This window comes from Chiloscyllium plagiosum, unplaced genomic scaffold, assembly GCF_037043375.1.
Source record: "Chiloscyllium plagiosum isolate Xiang-an unplaced genomic scaffold, Cpla_swu_hap1 HiC_scaffold_36, whole genome shotgun sequence".
Classification (NCBI taxonomy): domain Eukaryota; kingdom Metazoa; phylum Chordata; class Chondrichthyes; order Orectolobiformes; family Hemiscylliidae; genus Chiloscyllium; species Chiloscyllium plagiosum.
The window spans coordinates 41,288,823-41,310,875 of NW_028270174.1; the positions used below are offsets into that span (position 1 = coordinate 41,288,823).

At 41.3% G+C, this 22,053-nt stretch overlaps 1 protein-coding gene across 2 annotated transcripts in view; it reads left to right on the forward strand.

Annotated features, from left to right (window-relative positions):
• The window catches only part of trpc3 (transient receptor potential cation channel, subfamily C, member 3), a 254,492-nt gene that overhangs the window by 27,978 nt on the left and 204,461 nt on the right, over positions 1-22,053 (forward strand). Inside the window, exon 2 of one of the 2 annotated variants that reach the window (XM_087980116.1) lies at positions 5,186-5,414. In XM_087980116.1, coding sequence (XP_087836242.1) covers positions 5,328-5,414 — 87 coding nt within the window. In that variant the 5' untranslated portion in view covers positions 5,186-5,327. Of the gene's footprint in view, positions 1-5,185; positions 5,415-22,053 lie in introns of those variants that run through there. The other variant, XM_087980114.1, reaches the window with a different exon arrangement.

The following is a 22,053-nucleotide window of genomic DNA, read 5'->3' on the forward strand; positions in this document are numbered from 1 at the left end:
TTTAGATGGTAACTTTTAATTTTTGGGAATTTAAATTTGTAAATGTAACACAATTAAAAATTCTGGACCTTAGAAATTACCAAACCATCTGAAGTATTTATACATCAAATATTTTTCTTTCCTGAGTTCAACAATGCGAATTAGGATGCCTCCCAACTGCGTGCATTGGGAAAATACAATTGAATAGCAGGATCCTCCGATGTTTGGTGCTGAATGGAGTTACACCTGCTGTCCCCAGACATTGATCAAAGATAGCCCCAGGTGCTCGCGATTGCCAGTGTGCTAAAGATCTGTTTTGGTTCTCTGAGACTTTGCCTCAGCTTTTGTATTAAATATTAAGCCCCTCCACCCTGACAAACCCTCTCAACTCCCTGAACGCCATGCTAAATATAGCCAACCCACCCATTAGCCATTTCCTTGACCCGTGCCAGCTCACTCTGTATCACTATAGCCAGGTCTCAGGAGTCATGTTGAGATGAAATAAAATGAAGCTTTAAGTATCTGTTACAATCTTTACTATGTTAAAAAAAACTGCCATTCATGAAAACACATTGGAATAAATTAAATCCCCTCAAGTACTTTCTTTCTTATAATACAAACAGTTGTATACATAATCCCACATCAAGGACAGCTAATGCTTTAATAACGTCTGGAACACTGAAAGGTTGTGGAAATCACAAAGTATTAATAATGATCCAACGTTAACTCATCGGGTAATGAGAACGGAGATTTATTAGATTACTTACAGTGTGGAAACAGGCCCTTCGGCCTAACAAGTCCACACCGACCCGCCAAAGCGCAATCCACCCATACCCCTACGTTTACCCCTTCACCTAACACTATGGACAATTTAGCATGGCCTGCACATCTTTGGACTGTGGGCAGGAAACCGGAGCACCCAGAGGAAACCCACGCAGACACGGGGAGAATGTGCAAACTCCACACAGTCAGTCGCCTGAGGCGGGAATTGAATCCGGGTCTCTGGTGCTGTGAGGCAGCAGTGCTAACCACTGTGCCAACCTTTTTGCAAGGAGAAATGTGGGAACTGTAGATTAGATGATCATTACTTACAGTGTGGAAACAGGCCCTTCGGCCCAACAAGTCTACACCGACCCTCCAAAGAGCAACCCACCCAGACCATTCCCCTACATTTACCCCCTCACCTAACACTACATGCAATTTAGCATGGCCAATTCACCTAACCTGCACATTTTTGGACTGTGGGAGGAAACCGGAGCACCTGGAGGAAACCCACGCAGACACGGGGAGAATGTGCAAACTCCACACAGACAGTTGTCTGAGGCGGGAATTGAACCCTGGTCTCTGGCGCTGTGGGGCAACAGTGCTAACCACTGTGCCACCGTGCCGAGATATTTGCATGAAGTTTAGGGTTAGAACTCTAGAAGCAACAAAATTGTAGTTTATTAGACTCCGGATTCAAAAAGCAGAGATAGAATTTCCTAAGAGTTGTACAGCAGCTGTAGACCAGGAGCAATGCAGAAGGATTAGTTTTTAAACTTTTTTTTGTCATGATGCAGAAAGTGTGTGTGGCTTCACATTGAGCTACAAAGTCCTGAAAATGTTGAAAGTTGTACCAAGAAAGTGGATAGTCTTCAAGATCTAGACAATCAGCCAAAATCTTTCTATGGGGAGTCAAAGTGGAAAAGGGAATATTCTGTTGAGGATTTTGTTGATTATGTGTTTTCCTTTTAACTTCAATTACTTCAGATAGCATTTAGTTAGTCACATTTGCTTCACTTGACCCTTACATAGTAAAATTAACTTGTCTTAAAGTATCAAATCTTATGACTTCATCTTTTCAGCAACTAACTGGGATTTCGGATTTCTGTTTTGGACCGCACCAAGTATTTTAGACTAAATTGTAATAGACAAACAATCCATAATGGAATGACAATAACTTTCCTAACAAAATTATGGGAAAAGTGGCAAAAACAATCACCTGGAGATGAAACTAAACAAGTAACATCAGTTACAACTTCAAAAACAACATGGTGACAGTCTCAGTGGACCAATGGTCTTTTCCAAACTGGAGATGGTCTATGTTGGAAATCAGACATGATTAACAGGACTCAAACACAACTCTGGGATATGCTGAAGTGTTCACCATTAATGATGCCCCTGCCAGCCTTTGGATTGCAGTTCATAAGATATTGATCTACAATGGATTAGAAATTTTGATCAAGCCTGTCAGTCAGCTTCTCAATGGAATTTCCAGTCAGATCAGGGGTGGGCACCCGCAACACTTTACCTGAACGGTCAGGGACTGCAGTGCCCTGTTAAAACCAATATATTGTGTTTGGTCTTTCTTCTCAATCCTGATGAAAGAAAGCATGACAGAATGGAGTCGTGAAAATTTATACGTCTTACATTGGCTACAAGCAATGGTGAAAATTAAATGCTCATTGACAGCCACTCTCTTTGTCCACATATTAAAATTACTCGGTCTAAAGGCATTGTGAAGAAAATTTATGAAAAGTTTCCCAATTTACCCAGGTTAACAAAAAGGATGGACCAGGTTTTCTTAATTAACAAGAACTTTTATTTACTGTGGTATATGTAATTAGACTCCATCTATAGATAAACAATTGTGAAATGTCAGCATATGGCACTAGTAGTTACAACTCTAATCTCCTTATAAACTCCCCTTGCAATCATGCATCTGCATATTGTAGACACAAGGGGAAAAATCATGGGTGGAGGAAAGACTGGGAAAGCATTTTAATAGTTCCTGTGTAGAGGGATGCAGAACTGATTCCTTTACTAATCAGAATGCTGCTTCTTGGTCTTCCTTCTCCAGTTGCTTTCAGGAGGCAAAGAGTGACTGATTCACATTTAGAAAAGGTCTCTAACGTCTTAATTTAAAATCAGAATGAGCAGCAATTGCTGAAGTTAAAATACAGAGAACAGAGACAGCTCCTAGACTCGTGGAGGTCTAATTGCTTTTCCCTTCTTGTTCACAGTCCCAAGCTCTTCAGAAACCTGAGAACCAATCAATTGTTGTCAAAAGGTAGAAGGCCTTTGCCATCGATAGTTGGTCAGTAGTCTAGAGACCAATCAGCTACTTGTTTCCAGCTGAATCTCCATTTGTGCACACCTTGCACTCAGCTTGCCTGTGCCTTCTCTTGCTATTACTTCAACCAGTATCTAATATACACTGTACTACAGTAGGTCTAAGGTTTCTTGCTTTCAGAAACTTGCTATAATCCTTCTGCAATCCTTTGTTTTGAAACAATTAATTTCCAATTTCGTCCACAATTAAAAATACTGAAAAAGTAAAAGGACATTGTCATTACAGTAATCAATGTAACATGTATTCATCGATATCATGCAATAAACTACATCTTGTTGTTAAAACAAATGCCTCTTCTTGTTAAGACCCATCAGTGGTTTACACCCAACTACCATTAATCAGGCACAAGGAGGATTAATTGCAGCTCTCGAATCCCAACTATTCACTGGTAGTGGTTTGTTCTCAACATTATGGCATATCCTAGAGAATCTGAAGGCCAGAGAAAGAGAAAAATTGCTGAATGATCCATCAGTGATACATGTGATTCCGTCATCCTAATTCAGCAAATGGGTTCCAGATTTAATTATCTGGATACAATAGACAATATTTATGATGCAATAAATAATTTGATCTTCATTGAAAACTGGATATATTCTAGTTTTGATGGTTGCTATTATATTACATTTATTATAAATCTTTCAAGAACATAATAAAGGAAGGCCGTTTTTCATCATTAATTTGACATATAGCTGTGTTCTGCTGTCTGCTAACAACTGTAGAAGATATATTTCTTACATAAGCAGAACATATTTTATTTGGTATAGATGAGAGCAAATGTTTATTATTATGGGTGTTTCATTTGTCTAGTATCATTAATTTACATTGGGAATAGTATCCATTACAATCTAAATGAATTAATGACTACAGTGTAGCAGAAGATTTGCTGTCAAGGGTCATTTTTTTTTGCATGCTTCAGTGATGTGGAAGCTTGCTGGAGGCAGAGACATGGAGCAAAAAAACCAAATCTCCCAAAACACTTGCTCACGTAGCTTTCAGCAAGTGCTACAAGAAAATTGAAAAATCTTCTCATTAAATTTTTGTTGAATATCTGTTTTGCATTATTTTTAATCATTCTTAGGATGTGAACATTTGAACAGTCAACATATTTTGTTCCTTCCTAATTGTCCTTATGGCATTGATGATTCATTTGAAGTAGGCAGACCAAAGTGCTGTTAAGGAGACCATTCCAGGTTTCTGACCCAGTTATAGCAATGGTGGTACAGGGCTGGACATTATGGGATACATTATTCCCTGGTTCATCCCAGTGTTGTTCCATCTCCCCAACAACCGAGATGTCAGCATGAACCCTCCCACCTAAAACTTGGCTGCCCTGCAGCAATATTGTGTGGAGAGCAGTCTTAATTCATTCAGAGTGAGACTTCTGATTCCTTCTGGGAGAAAGTCCCACCACCAGGAGCTGCTGACCAGCCAGATTAGTCAGCTACTCTGTAATCCCAGCAGTGCCAGAATTGAGCAGTCACCAAACCTGGGACTACAGGCATTCTCTAAGCAGAAGACTGATGGAATACATACTTAAAGGTAAGTCTAGGATTTTAGATGAACCCAGTGATAGATCATTGCAAGGTGGGTGGAGGGAGGGAAGGATGGTGAGGAAGGGCATGGTATGAAGGCTTGGGTCTGACAGAGGTGAGTCAAAGAGGGGTATAATCTTGAGGAAAATGTCCAGTGGGCACAAGGGAACTCTTCCCCCCCAAAAGAAAACCAGGCATGCTCCTTCCCACTTCTTTGTAGACAGCAGGCCATGTTGCAAAAACTGCTGGACTGCCTGTCTTGACTCTGCCTTCACTGTTAGACATAAAATATCATTGGAGGTGGAATGAGGCCCCTACATGGCCAGTTAAGGTCCTCACTAGGTCAAAGGGCAGGCAGGTTGTCTGTGCCTTCTCCACCCATTGTACAATGGGAGACAGGTATGGGTGGGCATGAAGATAGTGGGAAGACAATGCATTTTGTTTTATGAGATCTCCCACCTTCAATAATGCCAGCAGGACATAACTGTGAAATCTAACCTGTACTTCCAAATCAGGATCATGTGTGACTTAGAAGGAAATTTGTGTTACAATGTTTCCACAGGTCTCCTGTCGCATTTTACATGATAGTGGTTTCAGTTATGGAAGGTACTGCTGGAGAACGCTCTGAGAGGGATTGCAGTGTGCCCTGTAAATTGTCTACACTGCTGCCATAGCACAAAAGCGCTGGAGGGAGTGAATGTCCAATGTGCTGGACAACATGTCAGTCAAGTGGGTTGCTTTTTCCTGGGTGTCGAGAATTGTTGTTGGAATTCCATACATTTGGGCAAATGGTGAGTATTCAATCATACTTCTTATATGTTATTTTTAACTTGTGGCTAGACCAGGAATCAGGAGATGAGATACACGTCACAAGATTCCCAGCCTCTGACCTGTTCTTGTAGCCATAGTATCTATGTGGCTGATTTGGTTCCATTTCTGGTCATCAGTAATCCCCAGAACTTTAATAGTGGAGAATTCAGTGTTGATAATGTCAAAGGGCAACAGTTAGATCCTGTCTTACTAGAGATAGCCATTACCAGCAGTTACATAGAATTAACGCTATTTGCCACTGATCAGGCTAAGCTTGAACTTTGCCCAGGTGCTGCTGCAAGCTGGCACAGACTGCTTCATCACCTGAGAAATTATAAATTACAATGTTCACTGATTGGTTGATTGATTTATTGTCACATGTGCCGAGGTACAGTGAAAAGCTGTGTTTATGAGCTTTACAAGCAGATATAGTGAGTAAAGATGTATGGATCACAAACATTTAGAGAGAGGCATACAGGTTACATTGCACAGAGTGTGCGCTAGGCTAGATCAGTGTGAGGAAGATTATTATTTGAAACTAGGGAGTCCAATCATCAGTTTAATAATGGCCAGGAAGAAACTGTTCCTGAACCTGGTAATTATTGTGTTCAGGCTTCTGTACCTTTATGGAAGAGTTTGTAGGAGATCATTATCGGGGTGTAAGGGATCTTTGATTATGTTGGCAGCCTTTCCACAGCAGTGAGCTGTGTAAAATGGAGACCATGAATGGAAGGTTGGCTTCTGTGATGGTCTGGGAAACTGCTTCTCATTTTATGATGGAGGGAAATTCAGGCAATTGATGTTGGTTGGGTTTAGGAAAGGACTTTGGAGAACTCCTGCAATGATGCCTTGGAGTTGAAATGATTGTCTTTCAACAACCACAAGCATCTCTCTTTATGCTAAGTATTACCACAACCAGTGAAGAGTTTCTCCCAATTTGCATTGACTTCAGTTTGCTAAGGCTTTTCGATGCTTCACTTGGTCAAAAGCTGCTTTGATGTGAAAGGCAGTCACACTCTTCTCACCTCTTGAGTTCAGCTCTTTTGTCCATGTTTGAACCAAAGCAAGACTGTGATCTTCAACTGAGTAGATCTGGTGGAACCCAAATCGAGCATGAGTGAGCATATTACAGCTGATAAAAGATTTCCAGGTAGAGTTTGTGTATCCAGTGCCATAGATTTACTCATTTATACTAGATACTAGCCCATGTTTAAGCAGGAGTAATAAATAAACATTCTTACTATTGTACATATTTCCTCTTAGTGGACTAAGTAACTTAGCAGAATAGCCAAATCCATCTTATTATCGTCTTTCCTGTTTGTTTTAAGCACCAATATTTCTTCCGATGAAATCTCATACATTCCTAAAGACTTCTAAATTAATAAGACAAAATATAGGCATGTAATATATGTGTAAGATGTAGATTTATTTCAATTTTAAAATTTATTTAAAAATTTAACAATGAAGTTGCCTCCCATCCAAATGTTACTTTAGTTTTATTTACAACTACTTTATTTACATGCCTCTGGAATTGAATTAAAGTGAAATACTGCAGATAATGAAAATCCAAAACAAACACAGCAAATCCTGGAGAAACTCAACCGGTCTGGTAAAATCTGTAGAGAGAAACATAGTTCATGTATCGTATCAAATATGATTCTTCCTTAGAACACAAAAGTCATACCGGACTCGAAACATTAACTCTGTTTCTCACTTCACAGATACTGCTAAATCTGCTGAGTTACTCTGACATTCTCTGTTTGTTTCTGGAACTGAATGCTTTGTCTCTGTTATGATAACCATGAAACCATCATCAATTGTTATAAAAATCACATGTTTCACTAATATCCTTTAGGGAAGGAAAACTTCCATTCCTACCTCATTAGGCCTACGCATGACTCTGATCCAAGATGATATAGTTCATGTTTGACTGCTGTCAGGAGCAATTAGAACATAGTGTATAGAATAGTACAGCACAGTACAGGTTCTTCGCCCTTGATGTTGTGCCGACCTTTTATCCCACTCTAAGATTAAACTAACCTACACATCCTTCATTTTATGATCATCCATATGCCTATCCAAGAGTCACTTAAATGTCCCTAATGTATCTGACTCTATCATTGCTGGCAGTGCATTCCACGTACCCACCATTCTCTGTGTAAAGAACTGATCTCTGCCATCTCCCCTCCACCTTCCTCCATTCACCTTAAAATTATGCCCCCTTGTCATAGCCATATTCACCCTGGGAAAACGTCTCAGGCTATCCACTCTGACTATATCTCTCATCATCGTGTACACCTCTATCAAGTCATCTCTCACCCTTCTTTGCTCCAAAGAGAAAAGCCCTAGCTTTCTCAACCTTTCTTCATAAGACATGCCCTCCAGTCCAGGCCGCATCCTGGTAAATCTCCTCTGCGTCCTTTCTAAAGCTTCCACATCCTTCCTATAATGAGGCAACCAGAACTGAACACAATATTCCAAATGTGATCTAACCAGGGCTTTATAGAGCTGCACCATAACCTTGCGGTTCTTAAACTCAATCCCCCCTGCCAATGAAAGCCAATACACGATAAGCCTTCTTGACAACCCTATCAACTTGGGTGGCAACTTTGAGGGATTTATGGACGTGGACCCCAAGATCCCTCTGTTCCTTTACAATGCCAAGAACCTTGTCTTTAACCTGTAATCTGCTTTCACATTCGAACTTCCAAAATGAATCACTTCACACTTTTACAGGTCAAATTCCATCTACCACTTCTCAGCCTAGCTCTGCATCATGTCAATGCCCCATTGCAACTATAACAGCCCTCCACACTATCCACAACTCCACCAACTTTTGTGTCATCGGCAAACTTACTAACCTACACTTCCACCTCCTCATCCAAGTCATTTATAAAAATCACAAAGAGCAGAGATCCCAGAACAGATCCCTGCAAAACACCACTAGTCACCGAGCTCCAGGGTGAATACTTTCCATCTACTACCACCCTATGTCTTCTATGGTGTATCCAGACAGCCACATTTCCATGTAACCCATATCTTTTTACTTTCTGAATGAGCCTACCATGGGCAACCTTATCAAACGCCTTGCTAAAACCCATATACATCACAACCACTGCTCTACCTTCATCAATATGTTTTGTCACATCCTCAAAATAATTCGATGAGATTTGTGAGGCATGACCTGCCCCTCACAAAGCCATGCTGACTATCTCTAATCAAGCTATGCTTTTCCAAATAGTCATAAGTTCTATCTCTCGGAATCCTCTCCAATAATTTGCCCACCACTGATATAAAACCGATTGGTCTATAATTCCCAGGGTTATCCCTATTCCCTTTCTTAAGTAAGGGAATAACATTTGCCACCATCCAATCATCTGGTACTACTCCAGTGTACAGTGAGGACGCAAAGATCATCACCAAAGGTGCAGCAATCTCTTCCCTCGCTTCCCATAATAACGCAAGGTCTGGCCCAGGGGATTTATCTATCCTCGTGTTTTTCAAAATTTCCAGTACATGATCCTCCTTATCATCAACCTGTTTAAGCATCTCAGCCTGTTTCATGCCATCTAAATGAAAAGGTCTTTCTCACTAATGTATACTGAAGCACGGGGTGGCACGGTGGATCAGTTGTTAGCACTATAATCTCGCAGCACCAGGGACCTGGGTTTGATTCCAGCCTTGGGCGACTGTCTGTGTGGAGTTTGCACATTCTCACCGTGTCTGCATGGGTTTCTTTCGGGTGCTCTGGTTTCCTCCCATAGTTCAAAGATGTGCAGGTCAGGTGGATTGGCCAAACTAAATTGCCCATAGTGTCAGGTGCATTAGTCAGAGGAGAATGGGTCTGGGTTGGTTACTCTTCGGCGGGTTAATGTGGCCTGTTTCCACACTGTAGGGAATCTAATCTAATCTAAAGCTAAGTATTCATTAAGGACCTCCCCACCTCCTCCAATTCTAGACACTAGGTCGCTCCAATGTCCCTATTGGCCCTACCCTCACTCTGGCCTTCCTCTTGTACCTCGCGTAAGTGTAGAATGCCCTGGGGTTTTCCTTAGTCCTACCCACTAAAGCTTTTTCATGCCCTCTTCTAGATCTCCTAAATCCATTCATCAGTTCCTTCCTGGCTACCTTGTAACCGTCTAGAGCACTTTCTGATCCTTGCTTCCTCAACCTTAAATAAACTTCCTTCTTCCTCTTGACTAGATATTCCACATCTCTTGTCATCCAAGGTTCCTTCACCCTACCATCCCTTCCTTGCCTTAGTGTGACAAATATCTAGCTCATAGCAAAAGCAGTGATGCAAAGACAAACAAATAGCCCTTCCACATATCTGACCCAAACTCTGGACCAGATACACGGGTGACACTTTTGTAATTATTAAGAGAACACAAATCAAGAACACACACTGCATTATCAACACCCTGCTCACAGGTATCAGACTTATGAGAGAGGAGGAAACAAACAATAAACTCCTAACCTGCATGTGACGGTTGAAAAAACACAGAACAGTGAATGCACCACAAAAATGTACAGAAAAGCGACATATGGATTAGATCCTTAACTACAACAGTAGCCACCCAAACACATATAAGAGAAGCTGCAGTAGGACCTTGTTCAAAAGGACTACAACACACTGCAGCACTTCCGACCTGCGAAGAGAAGAAAACTCCTCTACAGAGTCTTCGCCAAGAATGGAAAACCCTGCAACTACAACTTCAAGCTCCTAACAGACAAATACCGCAATGAGGACATGCCACGACCCAACATACTAACCACTCTGCATTATATAAAACATGTCTCAGAACTGAGCCAGACTTCTCCAATCACTCGGCTTCATGACAGCCCATAAACCGACAGCCACGCTCAGACAACTCGCTAGGACAAAAGACCCTATAACCATCACGTGCAAGATAAACATAATTTACAAGATTCCATGCAAACACTGCATGAAGCACTATATAGGACAAACAGGCAGACAACTAGCAATCCGCATCCATGAACATCAACTAGCCACTAAACACCAGGACCAGCTATCTCTAGTAGCCATTCATACAGATGACAGGGACCACAAATTTGACTGGGACAACAGAACGATCATAGGACAAGCTAAACAGAGGACAGCCAGAGAATTTCTAGAAGCATGGCACTCATCCACTGACCGCATTAACAAACACATGGACCTAGACCCAATATATCGGCTTCTATCAGAACTAGCAACTGGAAGCAGCAAGAACAGAACCAAATAAATTCCAGAAGATGCAATAGAGCAGCACTTCGCAGGAGGCTCCAAAGCCCTGAAGAGGTCACCTAGACAGGGGACGAAACATCTGCATGTCAATTTCCCAGGTCAGTGAACATACCCACAACTACAGCAACCGACAGCAAGCTACAAATCTTTATGCAAACCTTGAAAAGAAAAAGTTGTAGTCGTGGGCGGCATGGTGGCACAGTGGTTAGCACTGCTGCCTCACAGCGCCAGAGACCCGGGTTCAATTCCCGCCTCAGGCGACTGACTGTGTGGAGTTTGCATGTTCTCCCCGTGTCTGTGTGGGTTTCCTCCGGGTGCTCCGGTTTCCTCCCACAGTCCAAAGATGGGCAAGGTCAGGTGAATTGGCCATACTAAATTGCCCGTAGTGTTAGGTAAGGGGTAAATGTAGGGGTATGGGTGGGTTTCGCTTCGGCGGGTCGGTGTGGACTTGTTGGGCCGAAGGGCCTGTTTCCACACTGTAATCTAACCTAATCTAAATCTAAACCACAGGGGATCCCAGTCTATGCATACTCTTTTGGTAAAAGCCAAACCATAGTGAATTTCTATTATCCTAATAGTAGGCATAATATCTTCTTCCTGAGGCATCTGCTAATATATCATCTTCAAATCACCACAAGAGAACCAGAAGCTGGCTGTTCAGAGATGATGGCTATACTGATTAGTAGTTTTGCTAAATTATCTGCTACTACACTAAACATTCCCACTGCAATATATCCTTTCTACCAGTGCTGCACTGTTCACATCAACATTTAAAAGACACCTACATTCCAGCTCATAATTTGGCCAGTGTTGTATGAGCAGAGGAACCAAAGATAGTTGGGATACAATGCCGCCATAATCCTCCTTTTTAACTAACTTGTTTGGAGATGTTAAGATATGACATGTATCTGGTACAGGTAGAACCTGAACCTGGGCCTTTCAGGTTCTGAGGCAGCAAAACCACCACTGTAAATCAAGAGCCTCCATTCTTCCTTTTAGATGTTTTACGTCAACCTGTCCAGACATGTTATGACAGACCACTTTTGCAGGTGGACTTAAACCCTGGCCTTCTGGCTCAGAGGTCGGGGAACTACCACTGCACCACAAGAGCCCAATCTCATCATTCTTTTTATTTTATTTTTAGTTTTATTTTCGTCCTTCCTTTCAACACTGTGTCCAAGGGCCTACTTGGTTAACAGTGGACGAACCACTATCAAGTATTAATACGAAAAGGCAATTTACATAACAAAATATAGTTTATTGCAGGATAACAATAATTAGACAAGAGACAATGATAACACATCTCAACCTTGATTCCTCATCTCTCCACTCAGCCCTGGAGGAAGTCATTATACTGAGTGGAGCTTAATGCAGTCTCCAAAATTAAACCTTTCAGAACCTTACACTACACCCCAATGACTGCAGTTTTTTTTAAATTCAGTTCTATATTTTGTTTTTGTCATTGTGGTCTTGGAGATTCTGTACACAAAATAAAAATTAATCAACAACTTTGGAGCAAGAACCAAGAGGCTAAAAGGTAGACTTGGATACAATGTTACAATGATTAATAAGTAACAGTTCAGAATCAGAAAATTCAGTCCACTGAGACACTCCAATGCTTTCTGGTTAGACAACAGTATTTTCTCCAACTGCTTCATATGTGGCTTATTCTTTTGTTTAATTAAGTAATTGTTCTTTAATGTTTCATTATTTATACATTAGCATTTCAGGTTATTTGTTGAGTGGGCAAAACTAAAACAAATTATATATGCAATCAAGAAAATGTTCGAAAGCATTAGGAAGCACAGTTATTTATTTCATACATCAAGATTGTACTTAGTGGAAATGTAAACAACAAATTAGATATGAAAAGATAATTTCATTCTCTTTTCCCATAAAAAGTAATTAAACAGATATGATGGTACAGATGCATCACCCTACCTTAATTTGCATCACTTTACTTTCCTTACTCCAATATCTAATAGAGTACACCTGCGAATAAATAGCTATTAATTATCATGGTTTTTTGTGGTAGCTGCAGATAAGAATTTTTACAATGAAAATATTTGTGTGAAATGATGAATGAATATTTACAGATTAAGAATTTTTCATCTTATGGTCTTAGAGAATCATAGAGTACAGAAGAAGCCGTTCTGTATTGCCAAAAATGTCTACACTAGCCCCACTTTCCCACACTAGGCCTGGAGTTTTGAATGTTATGACACTTCAAATGCTTATCCAAGTACATTTTAAAGGTTCTCCATTTTCCCACCTCAAGTACCCTCCCAGGCGAACCAACACCATCCAAAGTGAAAACGGTTTTCCTCAAATACCCTGTAAACATCCTGCCTTTCACTTTAAAATTATGCTCCTTAGTATTGAAACTTAAACTAAGGGGAACAGGTGCTTTCTATTCACCCTGTCCATGCTCCAAATAATCTGCATACCTCTATCAGGTCCCCACTCAATCTTCCCTGCTCATAAGAAAACAAAGTGCGCTTATCCAGCTTCACTTTATAGCTAAAATACTCCATCCCGGGCAAAATCCTGATGAATTTCCTTTGCTCCCCCTTCAGTGCAATTTCATTCTTCCTATAACGTGGTGACCAGAACTGCACATATTATTGCATGTGTGGTCTAACCAAAGTTCTGTACAGCTCCAACATGACTGTCCCGCTCTTATAATCTTCATCACAATAAATAAAGGTAAGCATCCCGTATGTCTTCTTATCCACCCTATTAACCTGTCCTTCAGGGATCTATGGACAAGCACCACAAAATCCCACTGTTCCTCTGACCCTCCTAGTAAATTGCCATTTATTGAGGACTCCCTTATTTTGTTCCTCTTTCAAAATGCATCACCTCATACTTATAAAGGGTAAATTTTATCAGCCATTAATCTGCCCAACTGGCCAATCAGTTGATAGCCCCCTACAACATTACACCTTCCTCCTCACTGTGAATCACCCAGCTAATATGTGTGTCATCTTAAATTTTGCATGTTAACCCTTCCACATTTTTACCTACGTGAATATTACAAACAATAAGGAACCTGAAATAATTCCACAAAGGACAGTATCTCATCAGCAAGTCACCCTTTATATCTACATGCATAGTACACAACACTGACCCAGATAGGTCAGAGCCAGCTCCTTGAGTGAGCAGAACCCCTGACACTCCTGGTTATATCTGTCAGATGGGACACTCTCATTGGACCAAGTTAACAGCCCCAATTAGGGATCTCATATTCTATGAGCTCCACCTAGCTGCCCTCATTTCAATCACTACAGAACCTAGTGCTATTAGCTATGGTGCATGACTCCACACCAGGCTCCAGTCACACAAACAACTTTCTACCACCATTCTCAGTTTCCTACCACTAAACCATTTTTGGATCAATCTTGCTAAGTAACCTTGGTCCCATGAGCTAACACCATCTTTATCAGTTTCCCATGTGGGACCTTGTCAAAGGCCTTTCTGAAATTCATGTGAAAGGCATCAACTGCCCTACCCTCTTTCAAAAATTGGTCACCTCCTTGAAAAATTCCACCAAATTTGTTAGGCATGGCCTCCCCCTGTCAAAATCATACTGACTATCTCTGATCAAACCTTGCCTCTCTAAATAGAAGTTTTCTCAAATCATTTCCCAAAGTTAAACTCATTGGACTATAATTCCTTGGTCTATCTTTATTACCCTTCTGTAAAGTTAGCTGTCCTTCAGTCCTCAGGCACCTCCCCTTTGTCCAGAGATGATTTAACGATTTGGGTCAGGATCACTGAAATTTTGTTCCTTCTTTCCCAAAACAGCCTGGGATACAATGGTCTGGCACTTGGGAATTTCTACAGTTTCAAATCTCCAAAACCTCCAATACCTTGATGCTTCTTTAATCTATCTGATTATAGCCAAATTCCATCGGTTTACTCCCTTGATTGTTTCTAAAAATCAAAGTGATATAATTTATATGATTTAAAAAGAATGGTACAATCTAAGAGCGATCTGAGAGAAAAGATAAAAGAGCTAGAATTTCAACAAGGAAGCCATTGAATGAAAACCGGTATAATGAAATGGGGAACTAAAGCAAGGGCAGCTGAATGTTTTTCCAAGATACCAGAGATAAATTTACAAGCAGGGTGACATATCTAGAATGTTATTGTATACATCGCATTGCAGCAACTATGTAGCAGAACTTTTATATCACTTGCATTGGCTGAATTAACTGTTGATATATGTGGGTCTATAATATGAATTCGTCCACAAAATATCTGGCAATATGTAAAGAAGAGTAACATTTAATTTAGTCATCAGAGATAAGAGTTTACAATGTTATTCCGCTGACAGTATAAATGTCACATTCTTATAAAATATCCTTTTGGTAATTCCTAGGGAGTATTGCTGAACAAAGAGACCTTGAAGTGCAGGTTCATAGCTCCTTGAAAGTGGAGTCGCAGGTAGATAGGATAGTGATGAAGGCGTTTTGTATGCTTTCCTTTATTGGTCACAGTATTGAGTACAGGAGTTGGGAGGTCATGTTGCGGCTGTACAGGACATTGGTTCTGCCACTGTTGGAATATTGCGTGCAATTCTGGTCTCCTTCCTATCGGAAAGATGTTGTGAAACTTGAAAGAGTTCAGAAAAGATTTACAAGGATGTTGCCAGGATTGGAGGATTTGAGCTATAGGGGGAGGCTGAACAGGCTGGGGCTGTTTTCCCTGGAGCGTCGGAGGCTGAGGGGTGACCTTATAGAGGTTTACAAAATTATGAGGGGCCTGGATAGGGTAAATAGGCAAAGTCTTTTCCCTGGGATTGGGGAGTCCAGAACTAGAGGGCAAAGGTTTAGGGTGAGAGGGGAAAGATATAAAAGAGACCTAAGGGGCAACTTTTTCACGCAGAGGGTGATACAGGTATGGAATGAGCTGCCAGAGGAAGTGGTGGAGGCTGGTACAATTGCAACATTTAAGAGGCATTTGGATGGGTATATGAATAGGAAGAGTTTTGAGGGGTATGGGTCGGGTGCTGGCAGGTGGGACTAGATTGGGTTGGGATATCTGGTCAGCATGGACAGGTTGGACCAAAGGGTCTGTTTCCATGCTGTACATCTCTATGACTGTATGACTTACTGTAAATTATGCATCAAGAAATCAGTCTATATGGTATTAATTAGTGCCCATCTTTAATTGCCTTTGAGAAGGTTATAGAAAACTATCTCCTTGAATGACTAAATAAAAACTACAGATGCTGTAAATCAGAAACAAAAATAGAAATTGTGGAGAAAGCTCAGCAGGTCTGGCAGCATCTGTGGAGAGAAATTGCCAGAGTTGACACTTCAGGTTGAGTGATTCATCTTCAGAATGCAGTTCTCTGATTTCTCTCCACGGATGCTCCCAGACCTGCTAAGCTTTTCCAGCAATTTCTACTTTTGTTCTTGAATGGATGCTGTCCATGGGGCAGATACACCCTATTGCGTAGAAGTTCCAGGAAATTGATCCAGTGACAGTGAAGAGATGGTGATATATTTCCAAGTTAGATGGTATGTGACTTGGAAGGGAACATGCAGCTAGTAGTATTGCCATGCACCTCCTATGTTGATTATCTGGCTGATAGAAGATGTAGTTTTGAAAGATGTTAAAGGAGCCTACAAGTCAAGCATCCCACATGTCTTCTTGTCTACCCTAGGTGAGGTTCTTCTTGAGATTGTGTCTTGACATTTATTAACAACATTATTTGCATTGCTGTATATTAAGTCTTATACATAGTCTGTGTTCTGTGCTTACTGATACTACTGCACATTGTGCAGATGTCACTGACTGATTCAGCATACTGTACTATACTGACTTCATTACACTAAAACAGTGACTGAAGGTGAGGCAAAGTACCGTTTTAGTGGTATGCCACATGTTGAGTATCATGTCATTGTTTTAAATATACACTGACTGTCTGATCTAGAATCTATACAATAATACAACAATAGGTTAATTGAAGGTATGCAGGAGGAAAGAATATAGAACCTGTTCTTTGTATTATTTCTTGTTAAATGATACCTTTGTTAAGCACATCTGGTGTTTGGGAAGCATTTTTTTTACATGTAAATTCCTTGTTACAATCTCAAACAGCAAGAGAAAATTGCATCAGTTCTGTTATTAATGAAATTTCCCTTCTCAAAAGATTGGTGAAAGTGTACTGAGAAAGGGTGCTGTCATGAAAACAATAATTTAAAATATTTGGGATGGATTTTATCTGTCTTTAAATGTGATTTAAAAACATTTCAATTAAAAGACAGTATGAGGGAGAAATCTACACTAAGTGAATCATGACAATTTGTATTTTTGATCTGAAGGTATTTACAGAAATATGGGGAATGAATACATTGGAACAAAACTTGTATTTTTCTTTAAAATTGTTGAATATGTATTTTCATTTTTAAAGGAGAATTTTGTGCAGAAATTAACCATTGTGGACACATAGTGAGCAAATGGGAATTTCCACAGGAAAGAAATTAAAAGTCAGTGGTGAGAAAATTGAGCAATTGATAATGTAAAGTTTGAAAGTAAATGTTGAAATTGCTTTCTCAGCGAATGTTAACATTTGTTTTTTTTTCATTTGTGGGGGTGAGGGCTTCTCTGCCAAGGCCAGCATTTATTGCCCATCCCTAATTGGGAGCTGGTATGTTGCCTCCTGGGTGCCAGGGTGGGGGAAATCTTGGATCAAGTCTATAGAATTCCTATGGGGGATGGTGAACAGCCAGAGGTCGTGGTACACATCGGTACCAATTACACAGCTAGGAAAAGGATGAGGACCTAAAAAGTGAATTTTGTAAGTTAGGTTGGAAGGTAAAAGACAGGGTGAGCAGACTAGTAATCACAGAGTTGCTACCGGTGCCACCAGCTAATGAGGCTAGGAACAGATAGTGAGTGCAGCTGAACACATGGCTGCAGAACTGGTTGAGGAGAGAGGGTTTCAAATATGTGGATCATTGGGATACTTTCTGGGGAAGGTGGGAGCTGTACAAGGAGAATGGGGCACCTGAACTGGAGGGGTACCAATATCCTGGGGGGAGATTTGCTAGGGCTCTTCGGGAGGGTTTAAACTAATTTGGCAGGCAAATGGAAACTAGAGCTACGAATCAGAGGATAGGGTAGCTGTTGAAAAGGCAGATACAGCGTGCAGAGAGTCTGTGATGAAGGATAGATATTTGATAGGGCAAAGTTTCAGTCAGTGTGATGGGTTGAGGTGTGTCTATTTTAACGCAAGAAGGGGCGGCACAGTGGCTCAGTGGTTAACATTGCTGCCTCACAGCGCCAGGGATCCAGGTTCAATTCCCACCTTGGGCGACTGTCTGTGTGGAATTTCCACATTCTCCCCTTGTCTGCGTGGGTTTCCTCTGGGTGCTCTGGTTTCATCCCACAATCCAAAGATGTGCAGATTAGGTGAATTGGCCATGCTAAATTGCCCATAGTGTTAGGTACATTAGTCATGGGTTAATGTAGGGGAATGGGTCTGGGTGGGTGGCTCTTCAGATGGTCGGTGTGGACTTGTTGGGCCGAAGGGCCTGTTTCCATACTGTAGGAGAACTAATCTAATCTAAAGTGTCAGGAATAAGGGTGATGAACTTAGAGCGTGGATCAGTACTTGGAGCTACGATGTTGTGGCCATTACAAAGACTTGGCTATCACAAGGGCAGGAATGGTTGTTGGATGTTCAGAGGTTTAGACATTTCAAAAGTAATAGGGAGGGAGGCAAAAGAGGTGGGGGAGTGACATTGCTAATCAGAGATAGTATCAGAGCTACAGAAAAGGAGGTCAGCAAAGACGGTTTGTCTACTTAGTCAGTATGGGTGGAAGTCTGAAACAGGAGAGGAGCAGTCATTTTATTGGAAATTTTCTATAAATGCCCCCAATAGCAACAGAGACATGGAATAGGAGATTGGGAGACAGAAGGATGCAGATGTAACAGAGGTTGTCGTGGGTCAACTTTGCTAATATTGATTGGAATACAGTCATAGAGTCGTAGAAATGTACAACATGGAAACAGACCCTTCGGTCCAACCCATCCATGCCGACCAGATATCCCAACCCAATCTAGTCCCAACTGCCAGCACCCGGCCCATATCCCTCCAAACCCTTCCTATTCAAATACCCATCCAAATGCCTCTTAAATGTTGCAATTATACCAGCCTCCACCACATCCTCTGGCAGCTCATTCCATACACATACCACCCTCTGTGTGAAAACGTTGCCCCTTAGGTCTCTTTTATATCTTTCCCCTCTCACCCCAAATCTATGCCCTCTAGTTCTGGACTCCCCAATCCCAGGGAAAAGACTTTGCCTATTTACCCTATCCATGCCCCTCATAATTTTGTAAACCTCTATAAGGTCACCCCTCAGCCTCCGACGCTCCAGGGAAAACAGCCCCAGCCTGTTCAGCCTCTCCCTGTAGTTCAGATCCTCCAATCCTGGCAACATCCTTGTAAATCTTTTCTGAACCCTTTCAACTTTCACAACATCTTTCCGATAGGAAGGAGACCAGAATTGCGCGCAATATTCCAACAGTGGCCTAACCAATGTCCTGTACAGCCGCAACATGACCTCCCACCTCCTGTACTCAATACTGTGACCAATAAAGGAAAGCATACCAAATGCCTTCTTCACTATCCTATCTACCTGTGACTCCACTTTCAAGGAGCTATGAACCTGCACTCCAAGGTCTCTTTGTTCAGCAACACTCCCTAGGACCTTACCATTAAGTGTATAAGTCCTGCTAAGATTTGCTTTCCCAAAATGCAGCACCTCACATTTATCTGAATTAAACTCCATCTGCCACTTCTCAGCCCATTGGCCCATCTGGTCAAGATCCTGTTGTAATCTGAGGTAACCTTCTTTGCTGTCCACTACACCTCCAATTTTGGTGTCATCTGCAAACTTACTAACTGTACCTCTTATGCTCGCATCCAAATCATTTATGTAAATGACAAAAAGTAGAGGATCCAGCACCGATCCTTGTGGCACTCTACTGGTCACAGACCTCCAGTCTGAAAAACAACCCTCCACCACCACCCTCTGTCTTCTACCTTTGAGCCAGTTCTGTATCCAAATGGCTAGTTCTCCCTGTATTCCATGAGATCTAACCTTGCTAATCAGTCTCCCATGGGGAACCTTGTCGAATGCCTTACTGAAGTCCAGATTGATCACATCTACTGCTCTGCCCTCATCAATCTTCTTTGTTACTTCATCAAAAACCTCAATCAAGTTTGTGAGACATGATTTCCCATGCACAAAGCCTGTTGACTATCTCGAATCAGTCCTTACCTTTCCAAATACATGTACATCCTGTCCCTCAGAATTCCCTCCAACAACTTGCCCACCACTGAGGTCAGGCTCACCCGTCTATAGTTCCCTGGCTTGTCTTTACTGCCCTTCTTGAACAGTGGCACCACATTTGCCAACCTCCAGTCTTCCGGCACCTCATCTGTGACTATCGATGATACAAATATCTCAGCAAGAGGCCCAACAATCACTTCTCTAGCTTCCCACAGAGCTCTCAGGTACACTTGATCAGGTCCTGGGGATTTAGCCACCTTTAACCGTTTCAAGACATCCAGCACTTCCTCCTCTGTAATCTTGACATTTTGCAAGATGTCACCATCTATTTGCCTACAGTCTATATCTTCCATATCTTTTCCACAGTAAATATTGATGCAAAATATTTATTTAGTATCTATCTCCTTAATGCAAATAGTTTGGATGGAACAAATTTTGGCAGGTGCGTCCAGGAAGGATTCCTGACTCTATGTGTCGATAGACCGACTAGAGGGGAGGCCATATTGGATTTGAAGCTTGGCAATGAAACAGGTCAGGTGTCAGATCTCTTGTTGGGAGAGCATTTCAGTAATTGTGATCACAACTGCTAATCTTTACTATCATCATAGAAAGGGATAGGAGCAGACAATATGGGTAAGTATTTAATTGAGGGAGGGGGAATTATAAAGCTAGTAGGCTGCAACTGTGGAGCATAAATTAGGAACAGATATTCTCAGGGAAATGCATGACAGAAATGTGGAGGTTGTTTAGTGAGCACTTGCTGCGGGTGCTGGAGCTAGGATTCCTGGTGTGGGAAGCCATTCTAGCCAAGGCACCCAATTACAACCACAGGGATGCAAAAACAATTAACTTCCTAGCTGCACTAGAATGTACGCTCAGAATTAACTGAGTAAGCGAGGAGACACAGCAAGCTGTCAGACAAACCATTGTAAAGCTTACTTACAAAGAAAAGACAAATGAACAACTTCAACACCAAAGACAGAGAAGCCCTAAACACACTCAAAAATGACAAGAACATAATCATAATACTAGGGGTTAAAGGCAGAATGACGGTTATTATGAACAAGACTGAATATATTCAGAAAGCAGAGAAACTTCTTGAGGATACCGACACCTACCTAGAGAGTGAGTGTGACTCTCAGCTAACCAATAGAATAAACAATACACTACGGAACCTCAGAAAAAATGGACTGATAACCAGAATTTACCTGTAATGGATGAGACCAGAAAGCAACAACGTCCCAAGATTTTACGGATTACCCAAGATACACAAACCAGATATACCACTTAGATCCATTGTTGCACTTCCAGGAACTCCATCACATAAACAGGCAAAAGAACTTCAACAAAAACTGAAACATCTTATCAGCAGATCCAAACACTCCATACAATCATTACAGGAATTCCTAGACAACATCAAGAACATAAACATAGACAAGGACAAAGCAATGGTCTCATTTGATGTAACAGCACTGTTCACTTCAATTGACAAAACTTTAGCCAAAGAGACAATAGCCAACCTCCTAGACAAACAAAACAGATGACATGACAGGGAACCTGTCAACAAAGACTGCTTATTCAAACTCCTAAAACTGTGCTTGACAACACACTTCAACTTCAACAACTAAATATATGAACAGATCAATAGGACTCCTCTGGGCCCACCCATCTCCAGGCTCATTGCAGAAGCAGTGATGCAAAGACTGGAACAAACAGCCCTCCCACAAATTGGACCCAAACTCTGGACCAGATACGTGGAGGATACTTTTGTAATTATTAAGAAACCAGAAATCAAGAACACGCATTGGATTATCAACACCATGCTCACAGGGATCAGATTTCTGAGAGAAGAGGAAACCAACAATCAACTCCCATTCCTGGATGTGACGGTAGAAAGAATACAGAATGGTGAATGCACCACAAAATTGTACAGAAAAGCCCCACACATGGACTAGATCCTGAACTACAAAAGCAACCACCTAAACATATACAAGAGAAGCTGCATTAGGATCCTGTTCAAAAAGGCTACAACACATTGCAGCACTCCTGACCTGCAA